The sequence below is a fragment of the Syngnathus scovelli genome, chromosome 3 (assembly GCF_024217435.2).
Source record: "Syngnathus scovelli strain Florida chromosome 3, RoL_Ssco_1.2, whole genome shotgun sequence".
Taxonomy (NCBI): Eukaryota; Metazoa; Chordata; class Actinopteri; order Syngnathiformes; family Syngnathidae; genus Syngnathus; species Syngnathus scovelli.
In genome coordinates, this window is record NC_090849.1 from 13,444,008 (window position 1) to 13,462,256 (window position 18,249).

Below are 18,249 nucleotides of genomic sequence, written 5' to 3' on the forward strand. Positions count from 1 at the left end.
TCTGTCAGTGAATCTTCTGATCTGAAACTGAAAAAAGGCCCAGACTTCAATTACTCAGTTTGGATCAGTTTGTTTATTGGTAGAATTTGGCTTTGGAAAATACAAACTACAACAAGGAAGAGTTTTGTGAACAGTGTTCTCCCCAACTCAAGACTAAAGGAACATAAAAAGTGCCGACTCTCAATATAATCACGATTTACATTTGCTAATGTAAAATCTTTTGTCACATCCAAGTTCCTTTTGAATTGTTTCAGAATACACAAGAAGGCCACTGTGCTCAATTTGATGAAATTGGAGCCAGATAGTCACAAAATAGGACAAGACACCAAATCACAAATAATTACGATAACCAGACATTTCAGTGAGACAAACATATATATTGCACATTTAGACATATAGTGTACATAAATTCTAACGGAGCAGCAATAATGACTTTGTGGAGCTTTCTAACAATCTTGAGCCATTTGGATCAGCATTGTAAAGATGACAGCTTATACGGCGTACATGTATAATTTAAACAACTACCCACAGACTGCTATATGGTGAAATACAAACGGAAAAGTGCATTAAAGTGCATTGCACTGTTTCGGTCTTCCTGACCATTATGTGCTACTGCAAAGTTTCATCACGAGATAACAGTCATGACATTCTAAAAGCAGGGGTCGTAACGCATATAAAGAACTACTAACAACGACAATGAATTGAACAACAGACAACTATTTCGGGGGCTGTGTGAATTCAAAGGCCTATTTTAAAACTTGGTTCAGTTGAAACCGTGGCGATGGCTACAATACGGAGGTTAAGTATTTAAGCAAGTACATACAGTAAACAATTAGTCGCAATGTTTATTCCTACTTGTTGTCATCTAAGAATGCCTTGCCCACCAAAAGTGAAAAACAGTGAGTGGTAATACAACAGAGTCACGATTGGTCTCTTCATTACACAAGGGCAGCATGGTCACGATTGGTCTCCTCATTACACAAGGGCAGCGTGGGTATTCACAAGTAGACATTAGGAAAGTGGGGGGAAAAGTCTTGACCTAGCAGTTTTGCCAGGGTCACGTGACAGGGCGGCGGCTGTGTAGTCTGTTGAACTTGTGTCATAGCTTTTGTTGAGAGATTAACAGAGAACACACAATGTGGAGAGAGGCTCTGCCTACCGGAGATTGTCTCAGTCCCGGCCGAGAACTCGAGGGGGGATCCGCTCGTTCCAAGCGGATGCGCCTCCTACTCGAAATACTGCTGAAATGCTGCTCCTCCAGCCTAGCAACTGACCCGAATCTCCTTGGGATTGGCTTCTTTGCTGCTACGGTCAGACGGAACTATAGAAAAAGGGTGCGAGACGGCAAGAGAGAGACGTTTCTCCAATGAATCCAGTCCTCCACTCTTTGTTCCAAAGAGCACCATCTACCAACACAGTAAGTCTGCCACAATAACCCTCGCTCCACCATCAGCTTGTGCAGGTTCATTCTGAGACGTGGTGGTATTACAAGGTGTCTGGGTGAGTGTGTGTTCTCCCTCATGCCTCAAAGGGGGACTGGGCCGGAAGGTGTGAGGTTGTTCAAGCTAAAGAAGTTTAACAGATTGCTGCGTGATACCTTTTCAGCTAGAGTTGAAAGAGCCTCCGAGACAAACACCTGATCACCTCTCACAGTAGTGAAGGGTGAAGTCTTTGGAGAGCTGCTTCTCACCTAAGCCCCATGGCTCCAACTCAAATTTGTTCCCCACATCATCTGTGTCGTCCTCTGCATCTTCCTCTTCCTCTTCATAGTGGCTGGGTTCCTCGATAGACGTCTCCAGCCGGTAGCAGTAGGGTTGACCTTCGGTGTACTCGTAGATGGTAGGCAGACTGCTCTTCAGGCTACAGCGCCGGCGCAAAGCTACCAAAAGCGGTTGAGGCATGGTGAAAATATCAACATTGTTACCAAGGTCTATCCAGGCCAGGCTGGAGAACATCTTAGGGTCTTTCAGCATCTCAGTCAGGTCCTTGAGTATAGTCAGGGTTAGACGGTTCCCGTTGAGAGCAAGGGTGTTGAGTTTGGGTAGTGAAGCGAGAAGAGGGAGAAGAAACTTCAGGTTTTCATCTTGGAGCTCTGTGAAGCTGATATCCACAGCTACCACACTGTCTCTGTTGTTTTGGAGGTAGAAGGCTACTTGACGGACATCTCGGGTGGACAGAGGAATGCCTGACAAGTCAACAGTGTCACTGGACAGTTTCCTCTGCAGGGTTGTCTTAAGACTATATGACGAAAGGAATAGAAAGAACACGATTAGAGCAAGGCCTAGTCCACTTTAAAAAGTGCAAACCGAATGAGGTGTTAGTTGGGCCACTGATCTGGAAACATGGGCCTGGCTTTGTGTTGTCTTTTCCGTGTTGTGTAACAGAGTGTGTGAATGGACAGCTTGGGGCAAAAGGCTGACTAAGACTGCGGCATGGCCACTGACCAAACAGAGGAGCCAAAACATCCGCACCAGCCAAGAGCGCAACAATCGTTATAACACAGAGCAAAAACATATATTTTTTTGGTGGAGTTATTTTTTTTTCCCTTCTGGGGGGATGTCAATATATTTAACTGTGACCATGCGAAGGTCTTTGAGATGTTTCCGTGATTAAGTGCTATATAAATACATGTTAGATTTGAAAGATACAATATATAAAATGTATAAAGGACATCTTAGCAATCAATCTGCTACAGTTTCCAATCATTGGCCTGTTGTAGCCCACACAGAAAATTCTTTTTTTTTTCTTTTTGCAAATGGCTATTTCTTGTACATTTTCTTTTGAGAACTGGCCACTTCCATTTGAACTGTAGCTATCTCGGATTGGTGATTGCTCTTTTGAATTATAAAAATGGCAGGCACCTCTATGAATCACTTTGCTGTCACCTTCTGTTGCGTCATAGACCACATTGACAGGGAGGGAGTGCTTTACAAATGTGCTGTGTGTGACTCACTCACATTCAAAGAAAGAAAATGCAAATATAAAAAAAAAACCAACAACTATAAAAACACGTCATAAAATAAGAGTTCAATGTTTTTAGCACATGGATGAATTGAACCAACAAATGAACGGCTGACTGAATGAATGAATATATATACACCATTGTAGGCCAACCAATTTTTACATTGCAAGCTCTTCCACTTCCTAAGTCTGGCCTTCACAACACAAAAGTCCTGATGTCCATGGCCCGGTGCATACGTAAATTGGGTTTAATCACACAGCTCCCTTTCCCCACACAATTGTCTTTCAAGCTCAGCAAGCATGAAAAATGGATGTCACCCTGTTAGAAAGCAATTTTGTATCTTTCCTTCAGATTAATCTGCAGATACATTTTTGAATCTCTTCACAGCAACTCTGCAATGCAGTTTATTTAAAATGCTTAAACTTGAAATGAAAATACATTATAAAACTATATAGAATTCAACTCACAATCTCAAGGATAGGGTATAATCACCAAATTGAATTTAAGAGAGATTAACGATGACATAATCGCTATCAGCAAAATTACTGATGCTCAGCAAAATGCTCATTTAAATCCATTACATAACCATGTTTTTCAATCAACTTTATATGACATAATGAAGATATCAATCACTGTTCGGTCATGATTTGATGCGAGGGAACATTGGATTTGTGGATTTATCAATCACATCACCTGTTACGGGAATTGTAATAAAAATATAGCGGACCGGCGGTTGAAAAAAATGTCACTCCATTTGGTTCAAACTCAAATCTCAGCAAAAAATTAATAAATAAACAACTGCTGTTTAAAAAGGCTATAACCAAAAAACAATTAATAAAAATGCTCTCAACTCTAATGGCAAATGTCAAGTCAATCAGTCTATAGTAGCCTTCCTTTGCTTTCATAACAAGTGACAGTGTCTAAAATTTGAGCCTGAGGTCTTCACTGACGTCACGTCATTTCACACATGACTGATTTGTTATGACCTTATATATGACCCCTTATAATATTTGATTGCATTACCATCGCCATGCAGTTAGAATTGAGGGAATCTTTATTTTCATTGCATGCAGCTTTTTCACGGACATGAGATGGCAATCAAGTCTAAAGAGATCTTTTTCGACCAGACCTGAGATTTCTTCTATGTGATAAATACAAAGTGAGCTTTGAATGGATCTGATTCATGACCTTTGCACCTCAGCATTGTCCTTCACAGTACAGGAACTCTATCCTCAGTGTCATAAGATTACTTAAACATTATATATCAATAGAAGACCGAGTAGATTTTTTTTTCACTATTTAATATATCTGAAATCATTGTTCTTCTTCAGACTACAAATGATAAAACCCCCTCATATTTAAAAATGAATGTTATTAACAGTAGCTAGCAGAAGCTTTAACACATGCAAAATACCTGAGCCACACATGGACAAAGAAAGCTTATTTTGCATTCACGATTTGCAAGAGAAGTGTTGAAGTAGTATTTTCACCCCATTGGACAGTTTGCAAATGCATTGCGGTGCCACTTTTGAAGAGAGCTCGAGTGAATGTGACAGAGAGCGGCAGAAGCTGGCGGCAATAGACAAGCAATGCACGTAGTCAAGCACTTAAAAGGAAAGATGATTGACAGCTGTGGTTACCATGGCTTCCCCATCAGGTCGGCCAGTGGCCAGTTCCGTCCTAATCCAATGTCAGCTACAGAGAGGAAAATGTCTACAGCTCGACATGGAGTCGTGCCCTGCTCTGTGTTGTGGTGGGCTGCAGATTTATGACTGTTATTACTAGTGGATGTCTGGACACAAGGGCTTACCATGCCTGGGATTTCCGTCTGGTCATGCTCTGCCTCAGCCACTTTGAATGTGGGGTCAGGTGGTAGATCAGCTGTCTGCAAATTTTATCCGACGACTTTATGGTGTCGGAATCCTGGAGACCAAAATAGAAGGCATCTTATCATAAAAACAAAATCCATTAAGCCAATCCACCTGATCTCCAGCATTTTTGGACTGGTCTTCAAAAAAATGTTTTATTCAAGATAACAGTTACATCACAGACAATTCAGCCATGTTATGATAATAAACAGATGGTCAAATTCACCACCTTGAAGCTGCAATTTAGATTGATGCATTCATGCTTTAGGCTAAGGAATCTTCAGTGTCTTATGTGAGAAGGATCAAGAACTGTAATCAGAGCAGGAATTTGTTATACTGTACTTAAAAGAAGTGCAACATACTGTGATTGGTGTACTTTTGCATGGTTCTCAAGTGCTTTTATGTATTATTAGTGTAGTCTTTTTTTAATAATCCTTATACAATTGCGCCCTTGTTATTGCACTGGAACTTATACTTTGGTAGACTATCTGTTGATCTGTTGTCTAAGTGTCAAAGTATGAACAATGGAAAATCAATATTGGATTCTCGAAGGAAACTCTTGAACTATAATAGGAATTTTTATTGGGTATATTGCTTTATAGCAGTCCTCATATATTGGACGTGATGGGGAACGTGCTTATTTTGATGGTCTAGAAAAATGCTATAAAATCTGATGCATTATTATTATTTCTAAAGTCAAGTGTAATTGTACACCCACTACAGCAGTAGCGGCACACTCATATTGTCAGTGTGTGCAAGAATTCTGGTGGTGGGTTAGGGCAAGGGGGAATTTCAGGCAAATCGATTTTTTTGTCAGACCTAAAGCGGATGTCAACCTAAGATGTCAAACCTTCCTGATTAATCTAAAACTGCCAAATTTACTTAGCAGTTTCTTTTTTAACTTTAGTCCACCAAATATTTATTTAATATATATACCGTATTTTCCGGACTATAAGTCGCTCCGGAGTATAAGTCGCACCAGCCATAAAATGCCCCAAAAAGTGAAAAAAAACATATATAAGTCGCTCCGGAGTATAAGTCGCATTTTGGGGGCAATTTATTCGACAAAATCCCACACCAAAAACAGTCATGAACGAGCAACAACAGGCTAAACGATAGCAACAACAGGCTAAACGATAGGTATGCTAACGTGACAAACACAAACAAAGAGCTGAGAACGGGCCTGACGTAACATATAGAGTGATTAAGGACAACTATTACATGAATAACATGTTTATAAAACCATCAGTGTCACTCCAATTCATTAAATAGCAACAACAGGCTAAACGATAGGTATGCTAACGTGACAAACTCAAACAAAGAGCTGAGAACGGGCCTGACGTAACATATAGAGTGATTAAGGACAACTATTACATGAATAACATGTTTATAAAACCATCGGTGTCACTCCAATTCATTAAATCCATCGATCGTTCTTTGTCAACAATGGGTGCGCGCGACTGAGGGCGCTTGCACTTCAAAATATTCCACAGGCTCATATAACGATAGATAAACTATATTTCAAATAACTATAATATAAGCCAATAATATTATCAAACCATCCGTGCACTTTAAATCCATTAAATCCATCGGTCAAATTCCTCGTCCTTTGTCAACATCGCCGCGCGTGCGCCCTGACGTCAGCCTCGTCTTTATTCCACAGATCTAGTATATAACTATATTGTAGCGTTAACAAAGTACAAGGATAGACGTGGGTTTGGTATACGGCTCTTTATTAAACAAAACAAACTTCCAAGCGTGTGGCGGCGTGGACTTCCAGACACGAGAGCTCCATGGCATAGGACCGGGCGTGCGTAATGGCCATGTCCGAGCCCCGCGCACCGTTCAGCGGACAGCCACTCGGCCGAGCGTCGGCCCCCGACTCAGTAGAGACCGGGCGTGCGTAAAAGCCATAATAGTTTTTCAAACCTTCTATGTCACTCCAAATCCTTAATTCCTTCAAACTCTTTGTCCTCCGTGTCACTTAGAAATGATCACCGCTAATGATGGTAGTCCTTGTGTGGGCACGTTTGTATGTAAACAACCGGCGCGCCGCGCTACTGACGTCACTTGAAATAGTAATCCATTGGTACATCATGGTTCTCCAAACTTTCTTTCTGCTGCTCGATTACTGTTTTCAGCTGCATATTTTACAACTTGAAGTTTGTAACCTGCAAAATATGAGTTTCTTTTTGGTGCCATTTTTCTTAAGCCCACCCAGTTGATGAGTCACGGCCAACGGTAAAATTTAGAGCGCCCTCATCCAGTTTCGTCTGAAAATATAATTTTTTTTGGTTGTTTTATCAAAGTCAAAGTCTGCTTTATCGTCGATATATTTTTTTATATACTAAGACACACAAAGAGATTGAAATTACATTTCCACTATCCCTCGGTGAGATAGTACACATATGCATACAAGCAACACAAAAAAACCCAAGAAGGCACTAACAATGAATAAATAAGAGTATTGAATAATGATAAATAAACAAATAATAATAAATAATAATAATAAATATAAGAGGAGCAAAAATGGAGCAAGTGTACATACAGCAGACAGTGGACTTGGATATGGTGCTTTAAAGTGTTAATTGCTTTATTTGATGTTTTCTCTATTTTTTATGTTTTGAATATGTTCAAGATAAAGAAATAAAAGCATGTGAAGTGATCAACTATACTAAAAATAACATGGGAAGTGGTCAACTATACTTGTAAGTGATGTCTTAATGATCAAGTAAAAATTTGTGAAAAAAAAACATATATAAGTCGCTCCTGAGTATAAGTCGCCCCCCCACCCAAACTATGAAAAAAACCGCGACTTATAGTCCGGAAATTACGGTATATATGTTCAAAACATGGCATTCACTCACCTAAAGGAGGTGCCATTTTTGCTCTCTAATCGCAAGAACATGACGTACAAATGATCTTGCTCAACCGTTTTTGTTGCACTCTGATTTTCCCAACGGCAAATTCGAGCAATGTACTGAATTTCTGAACGACCGGGGTAAACCAGTGCACGGTCCGAGTGTATTTTTTTAATGCATCATTGGGTTCCGACTTTGGTCGCGTGATGTTACACAAAAGGAATAGTGACTATTTTTCTTTCGACAACAGGATGGAATGTCCAACTTGATGCGAGGTTGAAGAATTCTTATGTTTCACTCTTATTCTGATATGGAATATTAAGCAGAATTCCAGGTTTTTACTGGTGCGTGCACATACAGTGTATTCTTAAAAATAATTCCTTAGGGTTTACTTGTGCTTTAAAAATGGTTTATTTTTCTTCAAATGTTGATCTATATTGCAATGTATATTTTTTAATAATGCTAATAAAAACACAATGATAGGCAGGGGTGTATTCAGAACAACAAATGATACTGTTGTTGAGTTAGTTAGTTAGTTAGTTAGTTAGTTAGTTAGTTAGTTAGTTAGTTAGTTGGATATGTGCAAAATGATTTCTTCCTAGGGAGTGTAACAGAAGCTAACCTTCTTAGGATTCTGCATCTCTCGGGCCAAACTCAGCAGCAGCTCATGCGAGATTGGATCCACCAGATTTAGGAAGGCAGCATTCTTGTACAAGATGTCATTGAGTGAAGTACCTTCCAGTCCCAGATCCTAAAAGAAAACAAAAAAGCAATTAATGACATCAAAGCTAAACAAGTGTGTAAAGCGGTAAAACAGAAGCAAATACGAATTTAACAGTGTAATTGTCAACCTCCGACCAATACGTATTGATCGGAGGTCGACAATTGCAGTACTGCATACATGAAAGGTTATAAGTATTAAACCCATTGGACACTCTTCTTTTGTGAGGCTTTATTATGCTGGCATGGCAAACGACCAGGCCACAGACTCTTGACATTCAAGAGCCTGACCCTCTGACCTTGACCCTCCTGTACAGCACATCCTCTTTGGCTGCTTATGCCGCCCTCCACCACATTAACTGCTTTTCTTGACACTATTCATGGTGACCTATTTGATTATGCACTTTTGCTATGATGAATTCTGAAGCGAGGGGCTAGGTAGTGTGACCCACAAGGGAGAGCCAGTCACCAGGAACCTATAACTTTGAAGGGATGGTGATGGCCATGTTTCTGGGTTCCAAGCAGTCAGTTCAGTGTGGGCAGCAAATGGGACAAATCTCGCCTTCGTCTCCTCTAAATATTTAGCTACTGCATCTCCACATGTGCAGCTTAAATTACAAAATGGATGGAGGGGTCTTAACTTGTTTTCATTATACACTTGTATTGGATCTTACACCGTGGAGGTATATGAAAACTCCACCAAAAACTAATTGGAAGTATAAATGGAATGCAAGATGAATGCAATGAGTAATGCAAGAGCAGTCAGCATGTAAAACAGGTTATGCACCTGGCCTTGTCAACAAGTCCACCACTGCATCCCCAATGAAGCAAATTACAATGACAAGCACTTGGGCGGCGCATGCAACTTTAATCAGAGGTAAGCCTTCGAGACACAGATACATGCCGGCACAAACAATTGTCTTTTTCGACAGCACAATGGGCATTGATTGCAAGAGACAGCTTGAAAAGTCTGCGGCGAGAGGCTGGCAGTTTCACGTTACCGGCCCTCTTCTTTTAACCAGGGCAAAAGGAGACAGACAGAACTTGGGGAGAGTTTGATTATTTTAAAAAACACCATTTTATGACACCAACAGACTAAAAATGACAATCACCATATTCTTGAGATAAGACAGACAGAGCTCTAGTTTTGCTAAATCAATTAAGGCTGATTCACTATGAAAAGAAATGTGTTCCTTTTTATGCAATCAAACAAAATGGATTTGCAAACAAAAATAGTGGTTTTATTTTTTTAAATGTGCAAGTGGAGGTAAACACCATCAGCTGGCATCAAGGACTGCATTTGATTTGAACTTTAATGGGACTAATTTAATAGCTATTTCAAACATATCTCAGATGAACTATATGGCTGGATTCCCGGTTGACTGCTGGCCAAATAGGCCAGCCAAAGGAAAAAAAAAAGTCTAATGCGACCTCTGGCAGCAAAGATGGAATCTAAACACTAAACTCGTTGGGCTCTATCTTCATAGTGTGTGCACGGGCACTCGGGCGTAACTACTGGTGCATCTTGATTTTCAAGCGGATGCAAGCCTCATTGAGCGTGTTTGGCAATTTATCTCCTTGGATCCATTAAGGAAACGTGGCTATCTTCAGTGTCAAGACTTGAATGTTAATTAACACACAATTGTCTGACAAGATGAAAGCAAGCGAATGATCTTACAATGGGCTCGTTTGCTCCGACGAATACTTTACACAAGATGCAGAATAGTCCACCATTTTCATTCAACATTACAATCACGCCTCTTGATGCTAGTGAAGCCTTTTAGTGTTGATGCTCGTTGAAGCCAACACACAAATCATTACTAGACTCAAAAGACAAAAAGGCTAATTGTTTTAAACGTGCTACAAGATGTCACGAAATGTTGACAGAAACAGTGTCCAGTGTCCATAAAGGTCCAAGAGTTTGATTATGTTTCCATTTGGTGGAGAACTAGATAAGTCACCACCAATGACAATGACTTCACATCACGACATGACTGTAGACAGCAGTATAAAAGGGCAGAGACAGCTCCATATTTCCTTGTCTGTGACCTTCTTTTCAAAGAGCGCAGGCTATTATGGAGCGTGTATAGTGCTGAAGTCTGCTCTAATGGGTATGTCAAAAACGCCCAACAAGAGTGGAAAAAAATAGGACAACACAAGAGAGGACAGGGGAGGTATGATGGTGTTGGAATTTTGGGAAACACCTGTCCTCAGTTAAAAGCAACTGGTTAAAGGCCACGATGCATTTCTTTATTTGGATGGCAGGTTTTCCTTTTTGAAATCAACATTGCACAGTTGACGAGAGTGGGTGAGAGTGAAAGCGACCGCCATGGTGAGTCACATGCTGTGTCTGCCACTTTGACCATGTGTCTACTACACCACACTCGTCAGTGACCTACTTTGGATAACAATAATCACATCAGGAGGTGGCTATATGTGCACCGTACCATATTTTCCGGACTATAAGTCGCACCGGACTATAAGGCGCACCATTAATGCATCATGTCAGATTTTTAATCCAAATCAAATCATTCTCCATTTTATCTTTTTTATTCCAACTTCAGACGCAACAAATTACATTATAATCACAAAATAATGATCCATAGTCTTTTCGATTCATGATTCATAGTCTTCAGCGGGCCACTTATGATTGATTTTAATGACACAATGCTTCGGGCCAGTTTAAATTTAGGAATTTGGTCCATATATATAATATATATTATGACTATAAGGCGCACTGTCGGCTTTTGAGAAAATGTTAGGTTTTTAGGTGCGCCTTATAGCCTGGAAAATACGGTACATCAGATGGTGACACTAGTTTCATATAGCTGGGTTTCACCTCAAATCAGAAATTTGGTTCCTCACCTCAAAACACAAAAATACACCTTACATTGCCGTAAGGCCAACAACATCCATCCACTCGCGTTCTACAGCACTTGTCCTGGGACGAGCTCCAAAAACAATCTCATTCACTGCTATCGATAATTGAATATCTTTCATTAAAGACACAAATCTTTAAACAAATTACTGCAGACGAACTCATATAGCAAAAATGAACTGCGCTGTGCCTACAATAAACTTCACATAATCAATGAATTCTTAATGGGCTTTTAAGCATGTGATCAATTCCGAGCGTGGAGTCAGATTGTAATAATAACTAAGGTCATTCTATCAATGCAACAACAGGCCAAGACTGGTGGCCGGCCATCTGTTGCTTTTGAATTGCATCAATAACATAGCAGGCCCAAAATGGGACAGCGGCAGGCTCAGTCTCCGAAAGTCTCCCATGTGTTTCACCTCACCTTCCTCAGTAATCTGAGCACGTCGGTGGCCTGCTCCATCCTGCGATCGCGAAGCAGTTTCTGGATCTCCCTGATCCACGCCACCCGTCTTATGTAGGGGCTATGGTTGGTCCGACGTAGCATCCCAGGCAGTTTGTCTGTCTTAAGCATGAGGGCGAAGAGGAAGTCCCCGCCTGTCCGGCCGCTTCGACTGTCGCCGTCCGCCGCGACATCGAGGAGTCTGCGTCGCTTTTTGGAGAAATTCTCATTGTCCAAGCTGTTCTGCCGACTCAGTCTGGAGCCCATGCCGAGGTTGCCTTGTTGTTATTCTTCCAAGTCAGACGGGATTAGCAGCGGGGCTGACCCATGTTAAGCAGCAGCAGCAGCAACCTCCTTTTTGCACGGCGTCGTGCTGGACGTCTGTCTCTCCTGCCGACTAAAGCGTCCGATGTGCACAACAACAACACTTTCTCCCCCTCCCTCGCTCTTTTTTTTTTTTTTTTTTTTTTTTTTAAACGTAGATTTGTCTTGAAGTTATACTCTGACGTGGCCCACCGTCCTAAGGTGCAGGTGATGACGGCGATGATAAGGATGAGGGAGGACACGACGCTCTGGCTGCTTTATCACGAGCAGTCTGCTGTTTTTACGCTGCTGTTTAGGTTTGAGCAGCGTGGAACGTCTGACCAATCGCCGCACGCTTACCACGATGCGTGTCCCTCCTACTTGCTTGCACCCCCCCCCATCCCATCCCACCCCGCCACCACCGTGAAATGCAATTTGAAAGCATAGGACAATGAAAGTAATGGAAGGATTATGTTGTTGAAAGAATGACAGTGCGCACCCGGCACAACTGTCATCACAGACAATAAAAAATGCTGTTATTTTACTTTTTATTTTTCCGCTTTAGTACAAAGACATACCAAGTCCATAAACAAACATTGTGTTGCTCAACCTCTGGCTCTGAGAGGAATATATGCAAGTGTCATACAGGAGATCTAAGTCAAGATTTGCCCCAGACATGGTAACCACCACTCTTATTGCCCCGCAGATATTTAGGTATCATTCTGAAGCTCAACACATGGCGTCATGCAGGAGAGCCAAGTCAAGATTTACCCCAGACATGAGCACTCCAAATTGCCCCTAGGTGTGAGTGGTTGTGTGCCCTGTGATTGGCTGGCAACCAGTTTAGGGTGTCCCCCTCCTACTGCCGGATGACTGCTGGGATAGGCTCCAGCACGCCTGCGACCCCCCGACAAGCGGTATGGAAAATGGATGGATGGAAGTTAAGTATAATCTTAAATTCTGTTCAGCTCCATGAGTCTCAGTGTCTCCTTTACATGTCATGGAAAAGGATGAAATTGAAACAAACTTTAGACCTAACCCTTTATGCACAAAGGCAAATGAGATTTTTGTCACTTGTAGCAAAGATGTAGAATTCCACTCGTCTACTGTGAATGATTATTAGCATGTCTGTGGCAGACTTTGAACCTGGGAGATTCAGAACAGGACCATTGTGATTAGATTCAGACGCAATCAAAGCAACAAGAGCAGGAGCCTGCAGCAGCAGCAGTATTATTAGTCTTCCCCAACAGCAGCCGCAGCAGCATGAGAGGAGAGGCAAACAGGGAATACAGAATATGAGGTGACCCACAAGGGAACGTGCTGTTGAGAAGCTTGCGTCACAAATACAGGCAGGGCTGTCTAACATATATCAATTGGTGTGAGATAAGAGCAGAATAAGTGAAATAGACCGTGACATTGCAACCATGGCTGAGAAAATAACACAACTGTTCTGCTATCATTTGACACGTATTAATGACAACCAACTTCTCTTGGCCTGTCTCGGTCACCAAATCCTGTCTGACAATGGTCTTTGTTGAATTTACATGGCAGGAAAATGGAGGCAAAGTCTCTAACTGCTGGTCTGGTGGTCCTTCTGCTGGTTATTGTGGGCCTGTTCCTCTTCATAGGAACGGGGAAGAAAAACACAACTCCCCCTCCATGCCACTTGTTCTTAAGGGCTGCTGTCGCTGCTGATGCTGGAAAGTGCTCCGAAATCGGAAGGTAATTTGGTGTTTTGTGCGCTATTTATAGTCTGTGCATGCATGCGCACACATAACGACAAACGTGTTAAATGTCCGTAGGGACATTTTGAAGAAAAACGGTTCAGCGGTGGATGCCTCTATTGCTGCTTTGCTCTGTGTGGGCCTTTTTAATGCACACAGCATGGGCATTGGAGGAGGGGTCTTCTTTATCATCTACAATGCCTCTTCGGGTGAGTCTTCCTCATCATTTAGAACACCTTAATGAAGTTGAATGAGCAAAATGCTCCCTCGCTCACATTTCCTACTCAACAACAGAGAGCGTAGAAACCATTGATGCAAGGGAAACAGCACCCAAGAACGCCACTGAGGACATGTTTGGAAACAACACACAACTTTCTCGTACAGGTACAATCACATTTCCACAAGGCTGTTTATATATATATAGGGCGATCCTTTGGTAGGATGGATGGAAATTAGAACAAAGAATGGCCGTATGATATCCAACACACTACTAATGCTTGTACATGACAGGTGGACTGTCCATAGCCATCCCTGGGGAGATTCGCGGCTATGAGATGGCACACAGGAGACATGGCAGGCTGCCATGGAAAGAGCTGTTCGAGCCAAGCATCGTCCTGGCCCGTGAAGGCTTTCCGATAGGGAAAGCCTTGGCTCTCGCCATCTTTACAAACAAGGATTTCATTCAAGGAAATGCAAACCTGTGGTGAGGAGAAAGCATCAGCAACATAAACGGTGGCACGCTAATTCAGGGATGCTGCATTTTAACATTCCGTAGAGAACATATAGTCTATAATAACTTGCGATACCAGCATACTTAAATATTTAAAACAGCATTGAGCAAACATCCTGTAGTTTTCATTCCATATTCAACCCACACATCCAGTTGTACAAGTAGCCAAAACACGAAACTATCACGGTGGTGCCAATTGGTGGCACCGATCCTAAACTTTGGTCCAAGTTGCATTTGGTCGCCCTGCTCCATTCATCCATGACTAAAACTACATATTCTGTTCTGTTCATCTTTTTGTGCAACTTCAAAATACTAAACACATTCTATTCTCCTCTCATCTTACAGTGAAGTGTTTTGTGATTCACAAAAAAACATTCTCAGGGAAAATGACATTATAAGATTTCCAAAGCTGGCAGACACATACCAGAGAATAGCAGAAGAGGGTCCTAATGTGTTCTATAATGGCTCAATGGCACGGAGAATCGTGGATGACATCCAGGCAGCAGGTCTTGTTTAATTATCTATTCCAAATGAAAAGCATTCATGAACACAATAAAATAAAAATTAAACAACTAGCAAAACAAGAGGAAGGATAATTACTCATAATCAATTGAAACCTCTATCAATATTCTAGGTGGGATCATCACTTTGGATGATTTGTTGGAGTACCAGCCAGTACTGAATGAAAATCCCCTCAAACTGAGTGTTGGGGAATACACCATGTATGTCCCAGATGCCCCCTCCAGTGGTCCAGTCTTGTCGCTCATTCTTAACATAGTGAAAGGTAGGAACGGCCTGGCCGTGCTTTCGTGTCATCGTGCACAAGGGAAGATTTCCTCGTTGTAAATTCCTGATCATTCATTTGTTCATGTGATTTTATTTTATTTGAGTGAACACTTTCATGACCTGCCAATTCTGTGCATGCATCTGGCTTTTGGAACACTGATAAAGTAGCCTCATTATAAATTTTGACCAAAATTAAGTAGATTTCATGCAGACTTTTGTCACTGTGGATGTTTTGCAGGGTACAACTTCACAAATGCGAGTGTTTCCACAGCTGAGATGAAGACCCTCACGTATCATCGCATCATTGAAGCTTTCCGTTTTGCTTACGCCAAGAGGAGCAAACTCGGGGACCCACATTTCCTCAATATCACAGATGTAAACCCCCAACTAATATCTCAAAACATTTACAGTAACCATTGTTCACTTTAGGAGAGTATAGTTTCCTCAGCCAAGTATTTTTTACCAAATTGATGCTAATACAAAAATAGCATGTTGCATGTGATGGGTGAGGATGAGCATAAAATAACGAGATAAGTTTGCAAAGACATGGCACATTTTTACTTCGTTGAAGAAAACCCAAAAAGATTCTACGGAAATACATCGACAGAGCAAACGCAGAGTTCCACCAGTCACCAGTAACTTGCCTTTTAATTAACCAACATTTTTTGTTGTGGGATAATAGAGGCGATGTGCAATCAATTTATATATCAATTATTTGTATATAATATGAAATCAAAATCTAGTTGTGTGCTCATACTAGATGTCTTTAACTGAAAATTGTTTGGTTCTTCTCAGCTTATCCAAAACATGACATCGACCTTCTTTGCTGAAGGCATAAGGGGGAAAATTACAGATGACACCACTCATCCAGTCATTTACTATGAGCCGGATTATTTTGTCCCAGACAGCCACGGTACAGCTCATCTGTCGGTGATAGCTGAAGACGGAAGCGCCGTGGCAGCCACCAGCACCATTAATCTATAGTAAGATACTTATCTGCCTTACCAAAACCAATCCAAACATTCACTTCTGTTCGACCTACTTTACATAATCCATCAGAATTGTGGAACAACACATATAGATTCAACAAGTATGATTAATGTTGTTGATCAATCGATATGCTTGTTTGTCCTTTCAGCTTTGGTTCCAAAGTCATGTCTCGATCAACTGGAATTATCTTTAATGATGAAATGGATGATTTCAGCTCTCCATACATAACCAATGGCTTTGGAGTCCCTCCCTCTCCTAACAACTTCATCCAACCAGGTGAGACCCGTCCATTGTAGGTCATAATCATGGGGTGCGTTGTTTAAGGAGGATTTAGGGTGGAATAAATATGTGTTTGTGTGTTACAGGAAAGAGGCCTCTGTCCTCTATGTCCCCCACAATAATCTTTGATAAAGACAAAAGAGTTAAAATGGTTGTTGGAGCATCTGGGGGCACAAAAATTACCACAGCTACTGCCTTGGTAAGACTACTCCCATGCGGTTACATTTATTTAGTTTCTTCAAAAGCCATGTTCTTCTTTTTTCGTCCTGTAAACAGGTCATCCTGAACTCTTTGTTCTTTAAGTACAATTTGAGGAAAGCGGTGACCGAGCCGCGAGTGCACAATCAGCTCAATCCAAATTTGACAGTGGTGGAGCAAGACTTTGACAAGGTGAGAGATTGCTAAAGAGCCACTTGGATTATTTTTCTATTATTTTGATAGCAATACAACTAAAACAAGTAAAAGAAAAGTACGACTGTTGTGTCTACCATGCGCAACACGGCATATAGAATGACGGATAATGAAATATGATGGCGGATTTCGCTCGCTTGCTAAATTCGCCCTGTGATTGTGATACCACAACCACTTCCAAGCATTTGCTCAGCCACACATTTTGAGACCTGCTGTGCGTGTGATACCAGAGAATCCTGGAAGGCCTAATTGAGAAGAACCATTTAACGCGGCTGCAGAGCAATCCAGATTCTGTGGTTCAGGTGGTGATGCGACAAGGAGAGCATCTCTTCGCAGAATCAGACCCCAGGAAAGGAGGATATCCTGCCGGATATTGAATATGGTTCCAGACCCTTTTTTGTCTTTCTTTTTTGTTTACTTTTACTATAAAGTAAGAAGTTGCATCTGCTATAAAATGTCTGCATTGATGTTGTTATGGGAGAGCATGGTGAAGTTTTTCAATATTTGGATAAAATGAGTAACGCTTGCTTGATTTGAAGAGTATGCAAATCCATTCAAATTAGTTTCAAAATTTTTTTCTGAATATGCATCTCATATCCTGATATTATATTAAATGCAGTTATACAATATGCTCAAAGTTGAAATTGAAAAGTTGTTTTAAGTGTTGAATGTTGTATAAATTGTTACTAGCCATCTAACACTGCAAGTGTTTATAAAAACCAGACTTGCAAGCAGCTGCTTTTTATAAAATAAAGACATCTCAGGTTGTTTGCCTGTTTCATGTCTGCCGATATTTGTTATCTGTATATGTTGTTTCTTTGCCCCAAGCAGAAGCATTAACTTATTTACAATAAATTGTACATGTTTTATATGCAGTTGAGTAGCTGTTAAGTTTATGTATTGTTGATTCTGAAAACAACTACATCTATTTTTATAAAACATACATTGTTTTATGCTGTTAGTGACCAGATTTGTTGTTAAATAAACACATCCAATACCCCTTTTTAGATTGTGAACAATCATTTTGTTATCTCATTTTGATTGGAAAAGTACTAAGCAAGAAGAAATTATGTTCTTAAGCTCATTTTATTTTGACATTAGGGACTGTTACGGGGTAAAGCCTCAGTAACTAGCTAAGGCAGCATCGTCGCATTGGCCGCCATTTGTGTGGTGTGTGTGGAGGGGGGCTGTTGTCTTCCATCCCGTCTTTCGGCCTTGGCGATCATCTTTGGCCGAGTTCTCGGGTGGGGGCTGTTGTCTTCCCTCCCGTCTTTCGGCCTTGGCGATCATCTTTG

At 41.1% G+C, this 18,249-nt stretch overlaps 2 protein-coding genes across 2 annotated transcripts; one reads left to right on the plus strand and one right to left on the minus strand.

Annotated features, from left to right (window-relative positions):
• Positions 1–54: 54 nt before the first annotated feature.
• On the minus strand, positions 55–12,356 carry lrrc75ba (leucine rich repeat containing 75Ba). Its single transcript, XM_049763535.2, has 4 exons — positions 11,714–12,356; positions 8,314–8,442; positions 4,773–4,885; positions 55–2,238 (listed from the first exon to the last, which is right to left on the minus strand). Exons 1-4 carry the CDS (start codon positions 11,996–11,998, stop codon positions 1,641–1,643), a joined length of 1,125 nt encoding a protein of 374 aa, XP_049619492.1. The 5' UTR covers positions 11,999–12,356; the 3' UTR covers positions 55–1,640.
• Positions 12,357–12,590: 234 nt separating this feature from the next.
• ggt1a (gamma-glutamyltransferase 1a) lies at positions 12,591–17,961 on the plus strand. The gene is made up of 13 exons (XM_049763534.2): positions 12,591–13,334; positions 13,586–13,756; positions 13,837–13,967; positions 14,053–14,142; positions 14,269–14,461; positions 14,834–14,994; positions 15,123–15,272; positions 15,513–15,649; positions 16,070–16,257; positions 16,413–16,540; positions 16,630–16,742; positions 16,820–16,933; positions 17,185–17,961. The coding sequence occupies exons 1-13, from the start codon at positions 13,330–13,332 to the stop codon at positions 17,329–17,331; spliced, it is 1,728 nt and encodes a 575-aa protein (XP_049619491.1). The 5' UTR covers positions 12,591–13,329; the 3' UTR covers positions 17,332–17,961.
• Positions 17,962–18,249: the final 288 nt, after the last annotated feature.

Bases quoted from the DNA above. Each gene is read 5' to 3' on its own strand.
- lrrc75ba (XM_049763535.2), bottom strand. From the start codon at position 11,998: ATGGGCTCCAGACTGAGTCGGCAGAACAGCTTGGACAATGAGAATTTC. The intron at 8,443-11,713 runs GTGAGGTGAAAC...GTTTTCTTTTAG, and splicing joins TGCTCAGATTACTGAGGAAG to GATCTGGGACTGGAAGGTAC. The intron at 2,239-4,772 runs GTAAGCCCTTGT...TTCGTCATATAG, and splicing joins AGACGGAAATCCCAGGCATG to TCTTAAGACAACCCTGCAGA.
- ggt1a (XM_049763534.2), top strand. The intron at 13,968-14,052 runs GTGAGTCTTCCT...ACTCAACAACAG, and splicing joins CATCTACAATGCCTCTTCGG to AGAGCGTAGAAACCATTGAT. The intron at 15,273-15,512 runs GTAGGAACGGCC...GATGTTTTGCAG, and splicing joins CATTCTTAACATAGTGAAAG to GGTACAACTTCACAAATGCG.